Source organism: Schistocerca americana, chromosome 3 (assembly GCF_021461395.2).
Source record: "Schistocerca americana isolate TAMUIC-IGC-003095 chromosome 3, iqSchAmer2.1, whole genome shotgun sequence".
Lineage (NCBI taxonomy): Eukaryota > Metazoa > Arthropoda > Insecta > Orthoptera > Acrididae > Schistocerca > Schistocerca americana.
This window is the reverse complement of record NC_060121.1, coordinates 769710122-769726662: the sequence shown is the minus strand read 5'-3', so window position 1 is coordinate 769726662 and position 16541 is coordinate 769710122. Positions and strand designations below refer to the sequence as shown.

Here is a 16541-nt window from a genome sequence, read left to right as displayed (position 1 = left end):
GAATACCAGCTGCCTCTCTGCATTGCCTTTGTTGACTTTGAAAAGGTCTATGACTCCGTTAGCCATATAGCTGCCCTCCAAGCTTTGAGTGAGCAAGGAATGGGAGCAGCGTACACTGAAGTGCTCAGCAATATCTGCAAGACTTCTTCAGCTTATGTTAATATCAGCGAATCAACTCAAGAATTCCGCATCATGAGGGGTGTCAAGCAAGGCGATCCCGTCTCCTCAAAACCTAGGCTGTACTGGAAATGCTATGTCAGAGCTGAGCTGGGAAGGTAAGGGAATTAGAATTGATGGAAGAAGGCTTACCAGCTTGAGATTTGCTCATGATATTGCCTTACTGGCAAGCGTTTGGGAGAAATAATAAAAAAAAAGGCTCTAAGCACTGCGGGACTTAGCATCTGAGGTCATCAGTCCCCTAGACTTAGAACTACTTAAACCTAACTAACCTAAGGACATCACACACATCCATGCCCGAGGCAGGATTCGAACCTGCGACCGTAGCAGCAGCGCGGTTCCGAACTGAAGCGCCTAGAACCACTCGGCCAACGCGGCCGGCGTAATTCAACAGCATTCAGATCAAAAATGCTAGTAAATCTAAAGAAAACAGTATGTGATTAATGCATTCTTCCTACGGTGACGTGTGGTTGCGTCATGGACACTGAACTCATTTACAAAAGGAGCCATGGAAAGATCAATGCTGGGCTATACAAGAAGGAATTGGAAAAGGGCATGTGACATCCGGCCTGTGACGAAGGTTAAGGACATCTTAGAGACAGCAGGCTCCTTGAAATGGCAGTGGGCTGGTCACGTCGCCAGAGGAAAAAATAGCAGATGGACGAAGCTAGTACTTGAGTGGAGTCCGAGAGAGCATCGGAGGCCTAGAGGAAGACCACCGGACAGATGGGTCAAAGATATCAAGAAGATCGCTGGTAGCACGTGGCAGAGAACAGTCCAAGACCGATCCACTTGGAGAGGACTGCTGAAAGCCCATCTGAATCCAAGACTCGAGGAGGCCACATCATTTAATGATTGAATTGGCTGCTGCTGCTGCTGATGATGATATCTGAAGAGGAAAACACGCTCAAGTAGCAGATAAGAGTAAGTGAAGAAGACTGATAAAAATTCAATTTCTTTGAAGTTTAATACAGCGTAAGGCGTATTACAGGTTTACAACTTCACCGCTCAGTACTCGTTCTCTTGTAAAAATCTTATCTTAACAAAAAAGAAAGGCTAAGGAACATCTTTTAGCGAAATTACAATACATCACTTTTAGAAAACGTGATACTACATTTGTACAGTTATACCTACCTAACATGTCTCTGAAATTATTTCCTATGACGTTTATGGTGGTGCAGTGTTCTGGAAAAGTCTTCAGTATTGCTAATAGAATTTTTCTTCTATTTCTCTGGGTATTTATCACTCATCAAGGACACATACCTGTGGGTGCTCACATATTTTTCACTATGAATTCTTTGTTTTTGAGTGACCCAATGGAATTATTTTAGCCATACCATCAACTTCAATTAAGGTGAAAGAAAACATCGTGCAGCACACCAGTATAAACCTAAAATTATGCATTTTTCTTCGGGTTTTCGTCTATTAATTTTTATTATGTTTTGACTATGAGGCGGAAATAGGAAACATGACCTGTATTCGCTAAGACGTGTATGATAAACACCCAGAGTTCTTCACAAAGGTGGCCAGCGTAGGGATCCCAATAAAGAGCACAGACGCCTCCAGGCTTTTCTCAGCTTCCGTAAAATCGACATAGCAGATTTTACTGTAAAAACAAAGCATTCAAAGAATTAATAGTTTAACAAGTGGATAATTCAAGTAATAAGGCAGGAAAGATTTTCCGGTTGAGGAAATCATTAATGAAGCTCCACAAGGTTCGATATTAATATCAACTGTGTTCAATAAATACATTGTTTTCCTCCTATTTAATGGATACTGACGAGAACTTATATCTTTTGAAGTGGCAAAAATTATTATAATCAACCTCAGACAAAGCGCAAGGCAGGAAATTGTAATTAATTTACAAATTACTGATCCTCAACTAAAAACACAGAACAGTTTTTCCAATGAGTACAACACTCCTTCATCATTACTAGTTTCTTCATCAAAATATTTAAACGGTGTTACGTATTTTGACTATCCGCGTTCATTAAGTGTCTGAGTGGGATAACATTGTGTAGAAACTTCTCCTGTAGTAAGAACATTAAACGCCTGTGCGCTATTGTGCTGCAGAAGCAGTCCATAATGAAACTTTCTAACTTGGAATTGAGAGACGATAGGTGAATGAAGCCAGCACATTTTATATCTCTGACCAGAAGACTCAACATTTAATGAACAAGTGAAATCATTAATTTGACCGTTTTTCACTACTCCCTCAAGTAGGGAGGGGGGACACGTACATGGAAAACAGACACTATTTAAAAGAAGCGCCAAATCCATAGTTTTGAATACATGACGAGATTTTGCACGTGCTTTACATGAAAGTAACACATTACTGTTAAGTTCCTTGGATTATTATATATATATATATATATATATATATATATATATATATATATAACAGTACTAAATTTCCCAGTAAGGTCAATTTTTATTTCTTTCAATGAACCATACACAGGAACATACCACCGAAGTCGCTGACGATAGTAACGTCGACGAGGCATTGCGGCGGTACGTTAACACACAGTGAACGTTGCAGGCCAAAGCAGGCTGTATAATACTTTTTAATATAGTATTAATTTAATTCTTAAGTATTTAAGATAGGAACTTTTTCAAGAAATAGCAGTAAATAATATAATCATCTTTTTCTCAGAAACTGTTCGAGAGACTTCTAGATTTCTATACAACTTTCCCTGTTTAATCCCTTTGCATATAGTAAGCTGCTCTCGTGAGACTCTTTTGAATGTACGGAACAGGAGAATTTTAATAATTTTTTAAATTTAATTCTTAAGGGTAATATAAAATTCAGGTAAAGTTCTAAGCACCTTGCCAGTTATCTCAGTTCACACTCAGAATTTTAAAATTTGCTCTTGAGACGACAATTATTGTGTTCACAGAAAAAGTGTACGAAATTAAATAATTCGTAGATTCTGAGAAAAAGGAACATAAGCTTTAAAGTATCAATTTTCATAAAATACAATATAAAGTTCAACCTAACGTTTTTATATGACATATGAGTGTATGAAGATGGTCGGATATGTCCGAAAGAGCAGATTGGTGATCTTGTAGCTCTCGAAAAACGAAATTAAAATGAAATCCAAACCATTAGCTGCTTATAGGCCTTGATAAATATCAACAGTGACAATTGAAAATGTGTGCCCCGACCAGGCTTCGAACCCAGGATCACCTGCTTACATGTTCTATGCGACTTTTTTTCTGATCTCATTTTGTTCGTCATTGGCCGCTGTGTTTGTTTGGGTCGGATGTACCATGAAACTTGCTCAGGTTCATCGTTGATCTATTCACTCAGTGTTTGTTTTTTTTAATTACGGAGGGCAACTAAGCCTTTGACCGACAAGCTGAGTTACCGTGCCGGCTGACTGAGCCACCAAGGACACAAAGCACTGAGCGACTGCAGGGATTGATCTCTGGCATACTCCCCGTGAATTCCACGTTTCCAGTTTAAGTCCCCACAGTACATTTATAGTGCCCTTGCCCACTACACTCATTACTCACCGCAGCCAGTCTACTGATTCCCATAAGAGTTTGAGCAACACTGAAGAAGATCATTGGCCGGTAAGTCTTATCTATATGAAGACATGTCCGAAAGAACAGATAGCATGTTCATATAGATAAGGCTTACCGGACAATGATCTTCTTCAATGCGGAAGCACTCGCATTGCTCAAACTCTCACCGAAATCGGTAGATTTACTGCCGCGAGTAATGAGTATAGTGGGCAGGGGCACAACAAATGTAATGTGTGGACAGTAAGTTGGAAATGTGGATCTCACGGGGAGTTCGCCAGAGATCAGTCCCTGCAGTCACTCCGTCCTCTGTGTCCTCGGTGGCTCAGTCGGATACACTGTCTGCCATATAATCAGGTGATCCTGGGTTCGAGTCCAGGTCTGCGCACACATTTTCAGATGTCCCCGTTGATATTTATCAATGCCTGTAAGCAGCAAATGGTCTGGATTTCATTGTAATTTCAAAACGTTTTTTTATGTCATCTCTTCAGAATGCCACAAATTTGTACTCAGGTTTCTTTTACGTTGTCGTTAACCCTGCCTGCAGGTGAGACTGTGCCATTTTCACAATGAATGGCTCCGTGACGCTGATCCTAGTAGTGATGCTGGCGGCTCGAGTGGCCCACTCAGCCAGGATCCTGGGCATCATCCCGACGGCCTCCATCAGCCACCAGCTGCCTTTCAGACTGATAGCTCTCGAGCTCGCCAAGAGAGGCCATCAGGTCACAGTCATGACAACGGACCCGATAAGAGTAAGTGCACCTTCGACAGAAAATACTTTTTAGAGTCAAAGTCGTTGGCGTGGCTTACGGGTTCTTCAATATGGACTGTAGGTTTCTTCACTTTCTAGTGGAGGCAGAAAAAATTTCTTAAATATCAAAAGAACGATTGTGAAACCGTTTAAATAATAGTACATAGATGAAAACCTCTACAGATGTCGAGAGTCGGAAGAGCAGGTGGAAAAAAATAAATCTCTAAATAGACGTCGAGAGATGGAAGTGCATGTGGAATTTTTTTGTCTGTGACAGTATACACTAAGAAGATAACATTCATTCCATGAGCAGTTGTCCTTAATCCGCAATGTTCTGATATCCCTTACTGCCACTGAATAACCCAAAAAGAGTTTATGGTCAGGGGTCCACCGAAAGTTGTCGACCTATCGCTGCTTCCTGGACGCTAATATTGTGGGCTCACAGGTATAGCTTGCAGCTCTCCATTTTTTCTGTAATTGTTTACCAGTTCTAACGATACCGACTGGACGCCGATCCTCTTTCCATCTCCTCCTTGTACCAAACTGAGGATCGAACTGAGGCTCTGGAATCAACTGTACATTATGAAAATCAAGTCGTATCACAGTCTGTTATCGAAACATAACGGCTGCTTTTGTCAACTGCAAGGTGCTTGCATTAAACTGAATTGGTTCTGTAAGTTGGTTCAGAGATGATGATGATGATGATGATGATGTTTGGGTTTTGGGGCGCTCAACTGCGCGGTTATCAGCGCCCGTACAAAGTCCCAACCTTCGTTCAGTCCAAACGCGCCACATTCACGAATGATGATGAAATGAGTACAACACAAACACCCAGTCATCTCGAGGTAGTTCAGAGATTAAGTCGAGTCAGATTTACAAGGAACCTGTCGGTATGAGTCCACTTATCAGTATGGCCTGGATGTGTGCATTAATTCGGTTGCGCAGGAGGTCGGGAAGACGTTGTATCCTCTCCTGCGGCAAGCAGGCCCACAGCTGTTGTAACTGCTCGTCGATGTCCTAATCCATCGGGGGGTGGGAGGAGGGGGGGAACTCAGCATCTTGCTGGCCAACAGAGCATCTCATATCGCGCAGCCAGCTCGTAGAGACACGTGTCATGTGTGGACAAGAATTGCACTTTTAAAGAATCTCACACACGAGGCCGCAGGATGTCCATGACGTACCACTGTGCCGTCAGAGTTCTTTCAGTCACTACCAGCCATGACCAGAAGTTATTCCTGATGTCTGCCCACACTACGACGTCAGGATTAACACTGTTGGGTTCAAAATGGTTCAAATGGCTCTAAGCAATATGGGGGTTAACATCTGAGGTCATTAGTCCCCTATACTTAAACCGAACTAAGCTAAGGACATCGCACACATCCATGCCCGAGGCAGGATTCTAACCTGCGACCGTAGTAGCAGCGCGGTTCCCGACTGAAGCGCCTAGAATCGCTCTGCCACAGCAGCCGGCAACACTGCTGGGCCTCTCCAAAACATTGGAGGAATGGGACTTATCACCGACTCGCCGTCGCACTTACTGACGATGCTCAGACTGGGTAGTGACGAACCGCGATTCATCGCTGAACGCAGTGCAACGCCATTCATAACCAGTCCTCGCTTCCCTATCAATGCACTCCTCCAAAAGCAGCCGTCTGTGTTGCGATGTTAACGGCAGACTACGCGTCGGACGGCTGCTCCCTAGTCTGGCTCCTGCTTGTCTCCGTCCAATTATGTGCGATGGCACAAAATGTTGCAGGAAGTTTATTACTTTTTTTCGGAGGGCAGAAGGGTTTACGATGTGTTTAGTGCACAATACAGCGATCGTCCCTTCTGGTGGTCAGAATTGCTCGACCGAAAGCTTTTCGACGGGTATGCCTGCCGTCCGTTCCGTGCAGTCCAACATCGGGCCACGGTCGAGTCCAGGTGCCACACGAATCTCGACACAGCACGATACGATCAGCCAGTCCAATGGAGACCCACAGTAAGATTGCTTTGAAACTCTGTTGCTGATAACGATGTCTGACACGAGTAAGCGGCATCTTCGTGTCCTTCACAGAGTTCACTCAACATCTGACACTGCCCACGCCCCTTACATACCTATCGTACCTAGTAACAACACTAAACACTAGTAACACTATCCACTGCTCTTACCTTACAGGTAGAATTGCAACTCTAATAATTTCCATACCCGCCGAGTGCGGCACACGTATGAAGTTAGATTGACCTCCAACCATTTATTCCGGTGCTTCACTCTTTTTAACAAACAGTGTAGGTTTAACTACGAAGCAATAACTGTCCTTAAATGCAAGACAAGCTGTAGAGTTATGTCTTAAACACTCCTTTAATAACTCTGAAATACTGACGAAATATAATGAATTTTCGGAAACGCTAAATTTAAATAAACACTTTTGTTGTAACCACTACCGGAACGGTAGCGGGGTTGCCGAGAACGAAGCGCGGCGGAACCAAACGGGAGCGGCCCGAGAACAACAAACGAACGGGAAAGGATGGACACGAACAACGACGGACGACCAAGGGAGACCTTACGACGACAATAAGCAACGGGGTGACAAGCGACACGAATGCACAACGTCCACTAGTAACGGAAACGAAATACTCCAAACACTCTGTCTGTTGAAGCGATGTCGATAGACTCCACGAATATCGGACTGCCTAGCTGAGCTCTTTTTTCTTTATTTTTATTTTAACACCTTATACAAAGGTGGGCCGACAGCGGCAATCTTACGCTGCTCTTCGGCTACAGCTAGTACAAATAGCAACAAGGAAGACATAGAAAAACAAAACATAATGATGTACAAAAAACAGTGGACACATGAGTACAAAACACGGAGCCGTTCGCAGGTGTAGTAAAATAAGAAACTTTCAGCACTTGACTGAAATAACACACGTGAACGATGGAGCGTGAGCGGTGAAACACTAAAGCACTAACACGACGGCACACGCAAAGAACCGACGGCGATGATCTCTGGGGCGTGAATGTTCACTTGACGTGTACGAGTTCGGGGACCTGCCAAAAAGGGTAAAAGTTGGGGGAGGAGGGAGAGGGGAGGGTGTAGATGCCAGTGGTAGAGGAGATGGAGGAAAGAAGGTAGGGGGTAGGGGAAGCCCAAGGGGAGGAGGGGTGGAGGAAGGGAGGAGGGAGAGAAGGGAGAGAGGGTGTCCTAACGAAAAAACACAGGGTGTGGAAGGGGAGTATAAAAGTTGGTAGGAGGGGTAGATGGAGGGGATGAGGGCATCATCAGGGAGGGGGAGTTGGTGGAAGCCACCTTGGACGAGGGTATGGAGAGTGGAGACATGGAGATCAGGTGGGACGTAGGAATAGAGGCGCGGCAGTGGACAGGGGTGGGAGAGGATGGGAGAGACAAGAGGGTGAGGGGGATCAAGTTTATGGCAGATGTAGAGGATCCGTATCTGTTCAAGGAAAAGGAGGAGGTGCGGGAACGGAATAAGGTCATACAGGATCTGTGTGCGGGAGGGGAGACGGATGCAATAGGCGAGGCAGAGCACATGGCGTTCTAGGATTTGAAGGGCTTTGTAAAAGGTAGGAGGGGCGGAGATCCATGCAGGACCTGTGTAGCAGAGGATAGGGCAGATGAGGGATTTATAGGTATGGAGGATGGTGGAGGGGTCCAGATCCCATGTGCAGCCAGAAACGAGCTTGAGGAGATGGAGGCGGGAACGTGCCTTGGCTTGGATCGTCCGGAGATGGAGGTCCAGGAGAGGTGACGGTCAAGGGTGACGCCAAGGTATTTGAGAGTAGGGGTGAGGATGATAAGGACGGCCATAAATGGTGATATAGAAGCCGTGGAGACGGAGGGAAGAGGTGGTTCTGCCTACAATGATTGCCTGCTAGCTGATCATTTTTTTTTCTTTATTGATATTCAATTCCCCCCAAAGGGGGCGGGCTGGCAGCAGCTTACTACGCTGCTCTATAGCCTACAGACCTTTTTTTTTAAAAAAAAGGAAGAAGAAAGAAACAAGGAAAAACAGGCGATAAAACGGTGATTTAAAGTGTAAAATGGCGTAAAAATGCGGAAAGTTAAAACAGAAAGCAAAAGGGGTAAGCAATGTTGATAAAATACACAGGAATCAGACAAGGAACAAAGTAGACACACAATTAAAAAAAACCATGGCGACAGTCTGGTTTCTGTTCGCAAGAGATAAAAAATCACACCCAGCGACAGTATGATGGCTGTTCGCTACACTTCCCAAAAGACACAACACGGAACACTCACTGGAAAAACACACCGTAAAACACTGCACGAAAATGGCGGCACAAATACGGCACTCCCGATCTAAAGGCAGATTGGGGGGGGGGGGACTTGGAGAAGGGGGAAAAACAAGGAGGGAGGAGAGGAAAAAACGAAAAGGGGGGGGGAACCAAGGAGGGAGAGGACTAATAAAGGGGGAGAAGGGCAGACGCGAGAGGGAATGAGAGGAGGCAGAGGAGGGAAATGTAAAAGGTCTCGGGGGAGAGAAGGGGGCAGAGAGAGGGGAGGTGGGGAAGAAAGAAGATGGAAGGAGGGGGGAAAGGGAGCCCAGGAAAAGGACAGAGGAAAGGAGGGAGAGTGAGGATCAGAGTTGATAGGAAGGATAAATGGAGGGAGAGAGGGCATCATCCGGGAGGGGAAGTTGATGGAAGCCACCTTGGGAAAGGAGATGTAGGGTGTAGAGATGGAGGGTAGGGGGGACACAACGGTGAAGACGTGGCAGGGGGCGGGGATTGGAGACGAGAGGAGCAACCAGGGGGTGAGGGGGTTCAAGACGGTGGGAGGTGTAGAGGATGCGGGTATGTTCGAGGAATAGGAGCAGATGGGGGAAAGGAATGAGATCATAGAGGATCCGCGTGGGGGGCGGGAGGCGTATACGGAAGGCGAGGCAGAGTGCATGACGCTCAAGGATCTGGAGGGACTTATAGAATTTGGGGAGGGGGGCAGATATCCAGGCAGGACTGGCGTAACATAGGATGGGATGGATTAAGGATTTGTAGGTGTGGAGGATGGTAGAGGGGTGCAACCCCCATGTCTGGCCAGAGAGGAGTTTCAGGAGTCGGAGGCAGTTGTGGCCTTTGGATTGGATGGAGCGGAGATGAGGGATCCAGGTGACTTGACGGTCAATGGTGAGGCCAAGGTAGGTGAGGGTGGGGGTAAGGCGGACAGGACGGGTGCAGACAGTAAGGGAGAAATCCAGGAGCCGGAAGGAGCGAGTGGTACGACCTACGATGATGGCCTGGGTCTTGGAAGGATTGAGTTTCAGGAGCCACTGGTTACACCATGCAGCAAAAAGCTAGCTGAGCGAGAGGCAGGCGCTTATATACAGGGTACGGTACCTCGCTATTGGCTGCTGGGACCACGTGCTCCACCGTGGCGCCCTCACGTTGTAGCGAGCCAGGAGAGCGCGCGCAGCCACGGCTTATTGCGCGACGGCTGTAGAGACCTCTAGTGGTAATCGAGGTCCATGCCGTCTGGCGCGGATTCAAAACCCGTGGCGCTCAGTGCCAGAACTTTGCTGTTCTGTGGTTAATGGAGCATCAAAATGGTTCAAATGGCTCTGAGCACTATGGGACTCATCTGCTGCGGTCATTAGTCCCCTAGAACTTAGAACTAGTTAAACCTAACTAACCTAAGGACATCACACACATCCATGCCCGAGGCAGGATTCGAACCTGCGACCGCAGCGGTCTCGCGGTTCCAGACTGCAGCGCCAGAACCGCGCGGCCACTTCGGCCGGCAATGGAGCATCAGAACGTGACCCAGAGTCGTTCAAATTTCATTCACATGAACATTCCAGAAAATCTCAAAGAAAAAAATAATGTGATTAGTGACAAAAAAGTGGAACATACCACGAAAAGTTTAAAAATTTGCAAGAAGTTAAGAGGGGTAAGCGAACAGTCATTGAGGAAGTGGTACTAAGTAAATCTGATACAAAAATATCACCATTTAAAATAAGGAAAATACCACTATCCTCAGTAGTAAAAATTCATATAGAATAAAAAAAATCTCAATAAGAAACTCAAACTCTGCGGCCGTGTAATATGTAATGTGATGAGTCAATCACAGTATGTTTTTAAAAGGGCTATTCTAATGGGGCAGCTATTTATAATTTTATTGAGTACAAAATAAAATGCAAGCATTTGTTATTTTTTGTGACTATTCGTAGTTATTTGGTTGTATCAGTCATAATATTCTGTTAAGAGCAACAACTTTTTTATTGTTTACTTTGTTTCAGAACAATCTTTACTTAGATCTGTTTTAAGAAACTGTTAACGGAAAAGTACGCTAGGATGTTCGAGTGTAGGGACGCCACATCATGTTCATGGGGGAAAATCACGAAGGGCGTTTCTCGGGGTTTCATCATGGGCCCAGTAGTGTTCTTGTTTTATGGTAATGGTCTACCATTTTGGTTTAATCAGCTGGCAGAACTGGTGTTATCACGAGCATCATTTCGTGTTACATTCAGCCGCTCACTAAACATGTGTATTCCTCCCTGAAGGACAACAAAATATAAGAAGTGCGAGGCCCATGGTACGACACGGAAGTAAAGAACGACAGCAGCGCTCCTAGAGTCCTCGCAGCGAACTCTGAATACGAGAAAACAAATCACGAAAATGCGTATTTCTAATTAGAATTCGCGATTTAGTTGATAATTTTTTATTCGTATGCTCTAAGTCAAAAAAGAAGAACCGATTCAACATAAAGGAATTATCCGAGTGGAACGGAAATCTATAGATATGACGTATATGTACAGACAAACAAGTGATCCGAATTTCAGAAAAAATCCATTGTTTATTAAAGAGAAAGTGCTCCAGAAATGGTACACGTCAACAACGCGGTGGTCCACGCAGTTATTCGGCTTGGCGTTGATTGATGGAGTTGTTGGATGTTGGCCACCGCTGTGCTGTAAGCGGATGTCAGTCAAAGAAGTGTTGCCGTGAAAGGAAATGCACCCTCAACCGACACTCCTGGTTGTCGGGCCTTATGGCGGGCGAATGTTAGGTTGGTATCCCACCGCTATCCGGGGCGCCTCCAAACAAATCTCGGCCTGGAATCTCCTTGGCTGCAGTAGAAATGTCTCCAGTGATGAACCTGTTTCGGACTGCTCCCTGATGACCAGCGAAGTCGTGTCTGTAGATGCCTTGGACAGCAGTCGAACGCCAACCTGTCTGTCATCTGTCAGATGGTGGTGGTGGTTGATTCGGTTCAAAATGGTTCAAATGGCTCTGAGCACTATAGGACTTAACTTCTGAGGTCATCAGTCCCCTAGAATTTAGAACTACTTGAACATAACTAACCTAAGGACATCACACACATCCATGCCCGAGGCAGGATTCCAACCTGCGACCGTAGCGGTCACCCGGTACCAGACTGTAGCGCCTAGAATAGCTCGGCCACCCAGACCGGCGGTTGATTCGGGGGAGGGGACCAGGCATAGAGGTCTTTGGTCCCTTTGGATTAGGTAAGGATGGGGAAGGAAGTCGGCCGTGCCATTTCAAAGGAACCATCCCGGATTTTGCGATTTAGGGAAATCACAGAAAACCTAAATCAGGATGGCCAGACGCGGGTTTGAACCGTCGTCCTCCCAAATGCGAGCCCAGTGTGCTAACCACTGCGCCATCTCACTCGGTCCACCATATGGCCCGACAGCCAGCAGTGATTGTGTGGCGTGCCATTTATTTCATAGCACGACCCCTTCAGTTCTTATCTGCGGCATCCTTTAGCACGGCGGTACGTCGACATATTCTACATCCCGTTTTTTTGCCCATCATGGCAAGCCATCCTCGCCTAACATTTCAGAAAGATAATGGCCGCCCACACACGGCGAGAGTTTCTACTGTTTGTCTTCGTGGTTACCAAACTCTATCTAGGCCAGCAAGGTCGCTGGACCTCCCACAAATTGAGAACATTTGGAGCATTATCGGCAGGACTCTCCAAACAGCTCGGGATTTTAATGATCTAATGTGATTAAATGATGATGGCCTCCTCTTGGGAAATATTCCATTGTTAAAATAGTCCCCAATCGGATCTCCGGGCAAAGGAGAAAGAAAACTGGCGTTCTACTGATCGGAGCGTGGAATGTCAGATCGCTTAATCGGCCAGGTAGGTTAGAAAATTTAAAAACGGAAATGGATAGATTAATGTTAGATATACTGGGAATTAGTGATGTTCGATGGCAGGAGGAACATGACTTCTGGTCAGGTGAATACAGGATTATAAATGCAAAATCAAACAAGGGTAATGCAGGAGTAAGTTTAATCATGAATAAAAAAAATAGTAGCACTGATAAGCTACTACGAACAGCATAGTGAACGCATTATTGTAGCCAACACAGACACGAAGTCCACGTCTACCACGTCTCCGCAGATGATGAAGAGATTGAAGAAATGTATGAAGCGATAAAAGATATTATTCAGATAAGGGAGACGAAAATTCAATGGTCATGGGGACTGGAATTCGATAACAGGAATAGGAAGAGAAGGAAAAGTAGTAGGTGCACATAGACTGGGGTTAGGAATGAAAGAGGAAGCTACCAGGTAGAATTTTGCCCAGAACATAACTTAATCACTTGGTTTAAGAATCATGGAAGAAGGTTGTATTTGTGCAAGAGGCTTGGAGACACTGGACGGTTTCAAATAGATTATATAATTGTATGACAGAATTTCAGGAACCGGGTTTTAAATTGTAAGACATTGGCCTCTGACCACAATTTATTGGTTATGAACTGTAGATTAAAACTTAAGAAACTGCAAAAATTTGTGAATTTAAGGAGATGGGACCTGGATAAACTGAAAGAACCAGGGGGTAGAGAGTTTCAGAGAGAGCATTAGGGTATAATTGACAAGAACAGGGGAAAGAAATACAGTAGAAGAAAAATGGGCAGCTTTGAGAGATGAAATAATGAAGGCAGGAGAGGATCAAGTGAATAAAAAGACGAGGGCTAGTAGAAACCCTTGAGTAACAGAAGAGGTATTGAATTTAATTGATGAAAGGATAAAATATAAAAATGCAGTAAATGAAGACGATACAAACGTCTCAAAAATGATATCGACAGGAACTGCAAAATGGCTTAGCAAGAACGGCTAGAGAACAAATGTAAAGATGTGGAGGCATATATCACTAGGAGTAAGATAGATACTGCCTACAGGAAAATTAGAGAGACCTATGGAGAATAGAGAACCACTTGTAAGAATATCAAGAGCTCAGATGGAAAAGAATGGAAAGCGGACAGGTGGAAGGAGTATGTAGAGGGTCTATACGAGGCCGATGTAGTTCAGGGCAATATGGAAGAGGATGTAGCTGAAGATGAGATGGGAGAAATTGATACTGCGTGAAAAATTTGTCAGAGCACTGAAAGACCTGAGTTGAAACAAGGCCCCAGGAATAGACAACATTCCATTAGAACTACTGATGGCCTGGGGAGAGCCAGCCATAACAGAACTCTACCATCTGGTGAGCAAGATGTGTGAGACAGACGAAAAATCTTCAGACTTCAAGAAGAATATAGTAATTCCAATCCCAAAGAAAGCAGGTGTTGACAGGTGTACAAATTACCGAACTATCAGTTTAGTAAGTTACGGTTGCAAAATAGTAACACAAATTCCTCACAGACGAATGGAAAAACTGGTAGAAGCCGACCTTGGGGGTGATCAGTTTGGATTCCTTTGAAATGCTGGAACACGCGAGGGAATATTGACCCTACGACTTATCTTAGAAGATAGAATTTGTAGACTTAGAGAAAGCTTTTGACAATGTCGACTGGCAAACTCTCTTACAAATTCTGAAGGTGGCAGGAATAAAATATAGAGAGCGAAATGCTCTTTACAATTTGTACAGAAACCAGATGGCAGTTATAAAGAGTCAAGGGCATGAAAGGGAAGTAGTGGTTGAGAAGGGAGTGAGATAGGGTTGTAGCCTGTCCCAGATGCTCATCTGCATATACATGGACACTCAGAAAATCACATTTAAGTGCCTGGCAGAAGGTTCATCGAACCATCTTCATAATTCTCTATTATTCCAATCTCGTATAGCGTGCGGGAAGAACGAACATCTATATCTTTGCGTACGAGCTCTGATTTACCTTGTTTTATCATGCTGATCGTTTCTCCCTATGTAGGTCGGCATCAAAAAAATATTTTCGCATTCGGATGAAAAAGTTGGTGACTGGAATTTCGTGAGAAGATCTCTCCACAACGAAAAACTGATGATGTCCATCCCAAATACTGTATCATTTCAGTCACACTCTCTCCCCTATTTCGCGATAATACAAAGCTGTCCTTGTTTGAGCTTTTTTATTTTAAATTCAGTGCATTAGTATTTGTAAAATGGCTCTTTCATATAGTGTTCATTAAAAAATGACGATCATTCCACTTGGGAGCTGTGGAATGGTACATTAGCTTATTTGTTTTAGTTTGTAAATATTTGTCATGTATTGTTGTTTTTCTGACGTGTTCTACATCCCGGATGACCTCCTCACTATGGATCATTTGGAATGAAAGTAAATCTAATCCAATCTAATCTAATCCTATCTGATAAGGATTTCGCACCGCGTAGCCGTATTCCAAAAGAGGACGGACAAGGGTAGTGTAGGCGGTCTCCTTAGTAGATCTGTTACAGATCCTAAGTGCCGTTTGGTTAGCCTTCCCCACAACATTTTCTGTGTTCTATGTGTTATTCAATCTGTATATTGAGCAAACAGTAATGGAAACAACAGAAAAATGTGGAGTAGGAGTAAAAGTCCATGGAGAAGAAATTAAAATGGTTCAAATGGCTCTGAGAACTATGGGACTTAATATCTGAGGTCATCAGTCCCTAGAACTTAGAACAACGTAAACCTAACTAACCTAAGGACATCACACACATCCATTCCCGAGACAGGATTCGAACCTGCGACCGTAACGGTCGCGCGGTTCCAGACTGAAGCGCCTAGAACCGCTGGGCCACACCGGCCGGCAGAATAAATTAAAACTTTGAGGTTTCCCGACGACATCGTAATTCTGTCAGAGACAGCAAAGGACGTGGAAGAGCAGTTGAACGGTATGGACAGTGTCTTGGAAGTAGGATATAAGATGAAAATCAACAAAAGCAAAACGAGGATAATGGAATGTAGTCGAATTAAATCAGGTGATTCTGAGGGAATGAGATAAGGAAATAAGACACTTAAAGCAGTGGATGAGTTTTGCTATTTGGTCAGCAAAATAACTGATGATGGTCGAAGTAGAGAGGATATAAAATGTAGACTGGCTATGGCAAGGAAAGCGTTCCTGAAGAAGAGAAATTTGTTAACATCGAGTATAGATTTAGGTGTCGGGAAGTCTTTTCTGTAAGTATTTGTATGGAGTGTAGTCATGTATGGAAGTGAAACATGGACGATAAATAGCTTAGACTACTGAATAGAATTGGGGAGAAGAGGAACTTGTGGCACAACTTGACTTGAAGAAGGGATCGGTTGGTAGGATACATTCCGTGGCATCAAAGAATTACCAGTTTAGCACTGGAAGGGAGTATGGAGGGCAAAACTCGTAGAAGCAGACCAAGAGATGAATAGAGAAGCAGATTCAAAAGGATGTAGGTTGAAGTAGTTGCTCGGAGATGAAGACGCTTGCACAGGACATAGTAGCATGAAGAGCTGCCTCAAACCAGGCAGAAGACGGGAGACCACAACAACAACAATGCACCAGTTCGACAGAATTTGGCGCGGTATCCCTCAGGATGACATCCAACAACTCTGTCAACCAATGCCTAGCCGAATAACCGCTTGAATAAGGGCCAGAGGTGGATCAACTCATTATTGATTTGCTCAGTTTGTGAAGCGCTTTCTCTTGAATAGATAATTTTTTTGACGTTGTAATCATTTGTTTGTCCATTTACGTCCATCTATCGATATATTCCAGAAATCTCAATCAAAAACCAAGCTCAACTTCTCACTGCTGGGTTTCACAATCATGTAAAATTTTATAAAAGACGTCGTGGTTGCCTTTTGTATCTAAAATAATTTATTTTTAAAACCAAATATTGCAGTTTAGACGTAAGCGATCAGTTCAGCTTCTATTTATGTGATGCAGAAAACAAAC

At 44.3% G+C, this 16541-nt stretch overlaps 1 protein-coding gene across 1 annotated transcript in view; it reads left to right on the top strand.

Annotated features, from left to right (window-relative positions):
- Positions 1-4285: 4285 nt before the first annotated feature.
- LOC124606391 (UDP-glycosyltransferase UGT5-like) overlaps positions 4286-16541 on the top strand; it is a 61439-nt gene continuing 49183 nt past the window's right edge. The window contains exon 1 of the mRNA XM_047138371.1: positions 4286-4454. Coding sequence (XP_046994327.1) covers positions 4305-4454 — 150 coding nt within the window. The 5' untranslated portion in view covers positions 4286-4304. The remainder of the gene's footprint in view (positions 4455-16541) is intronic.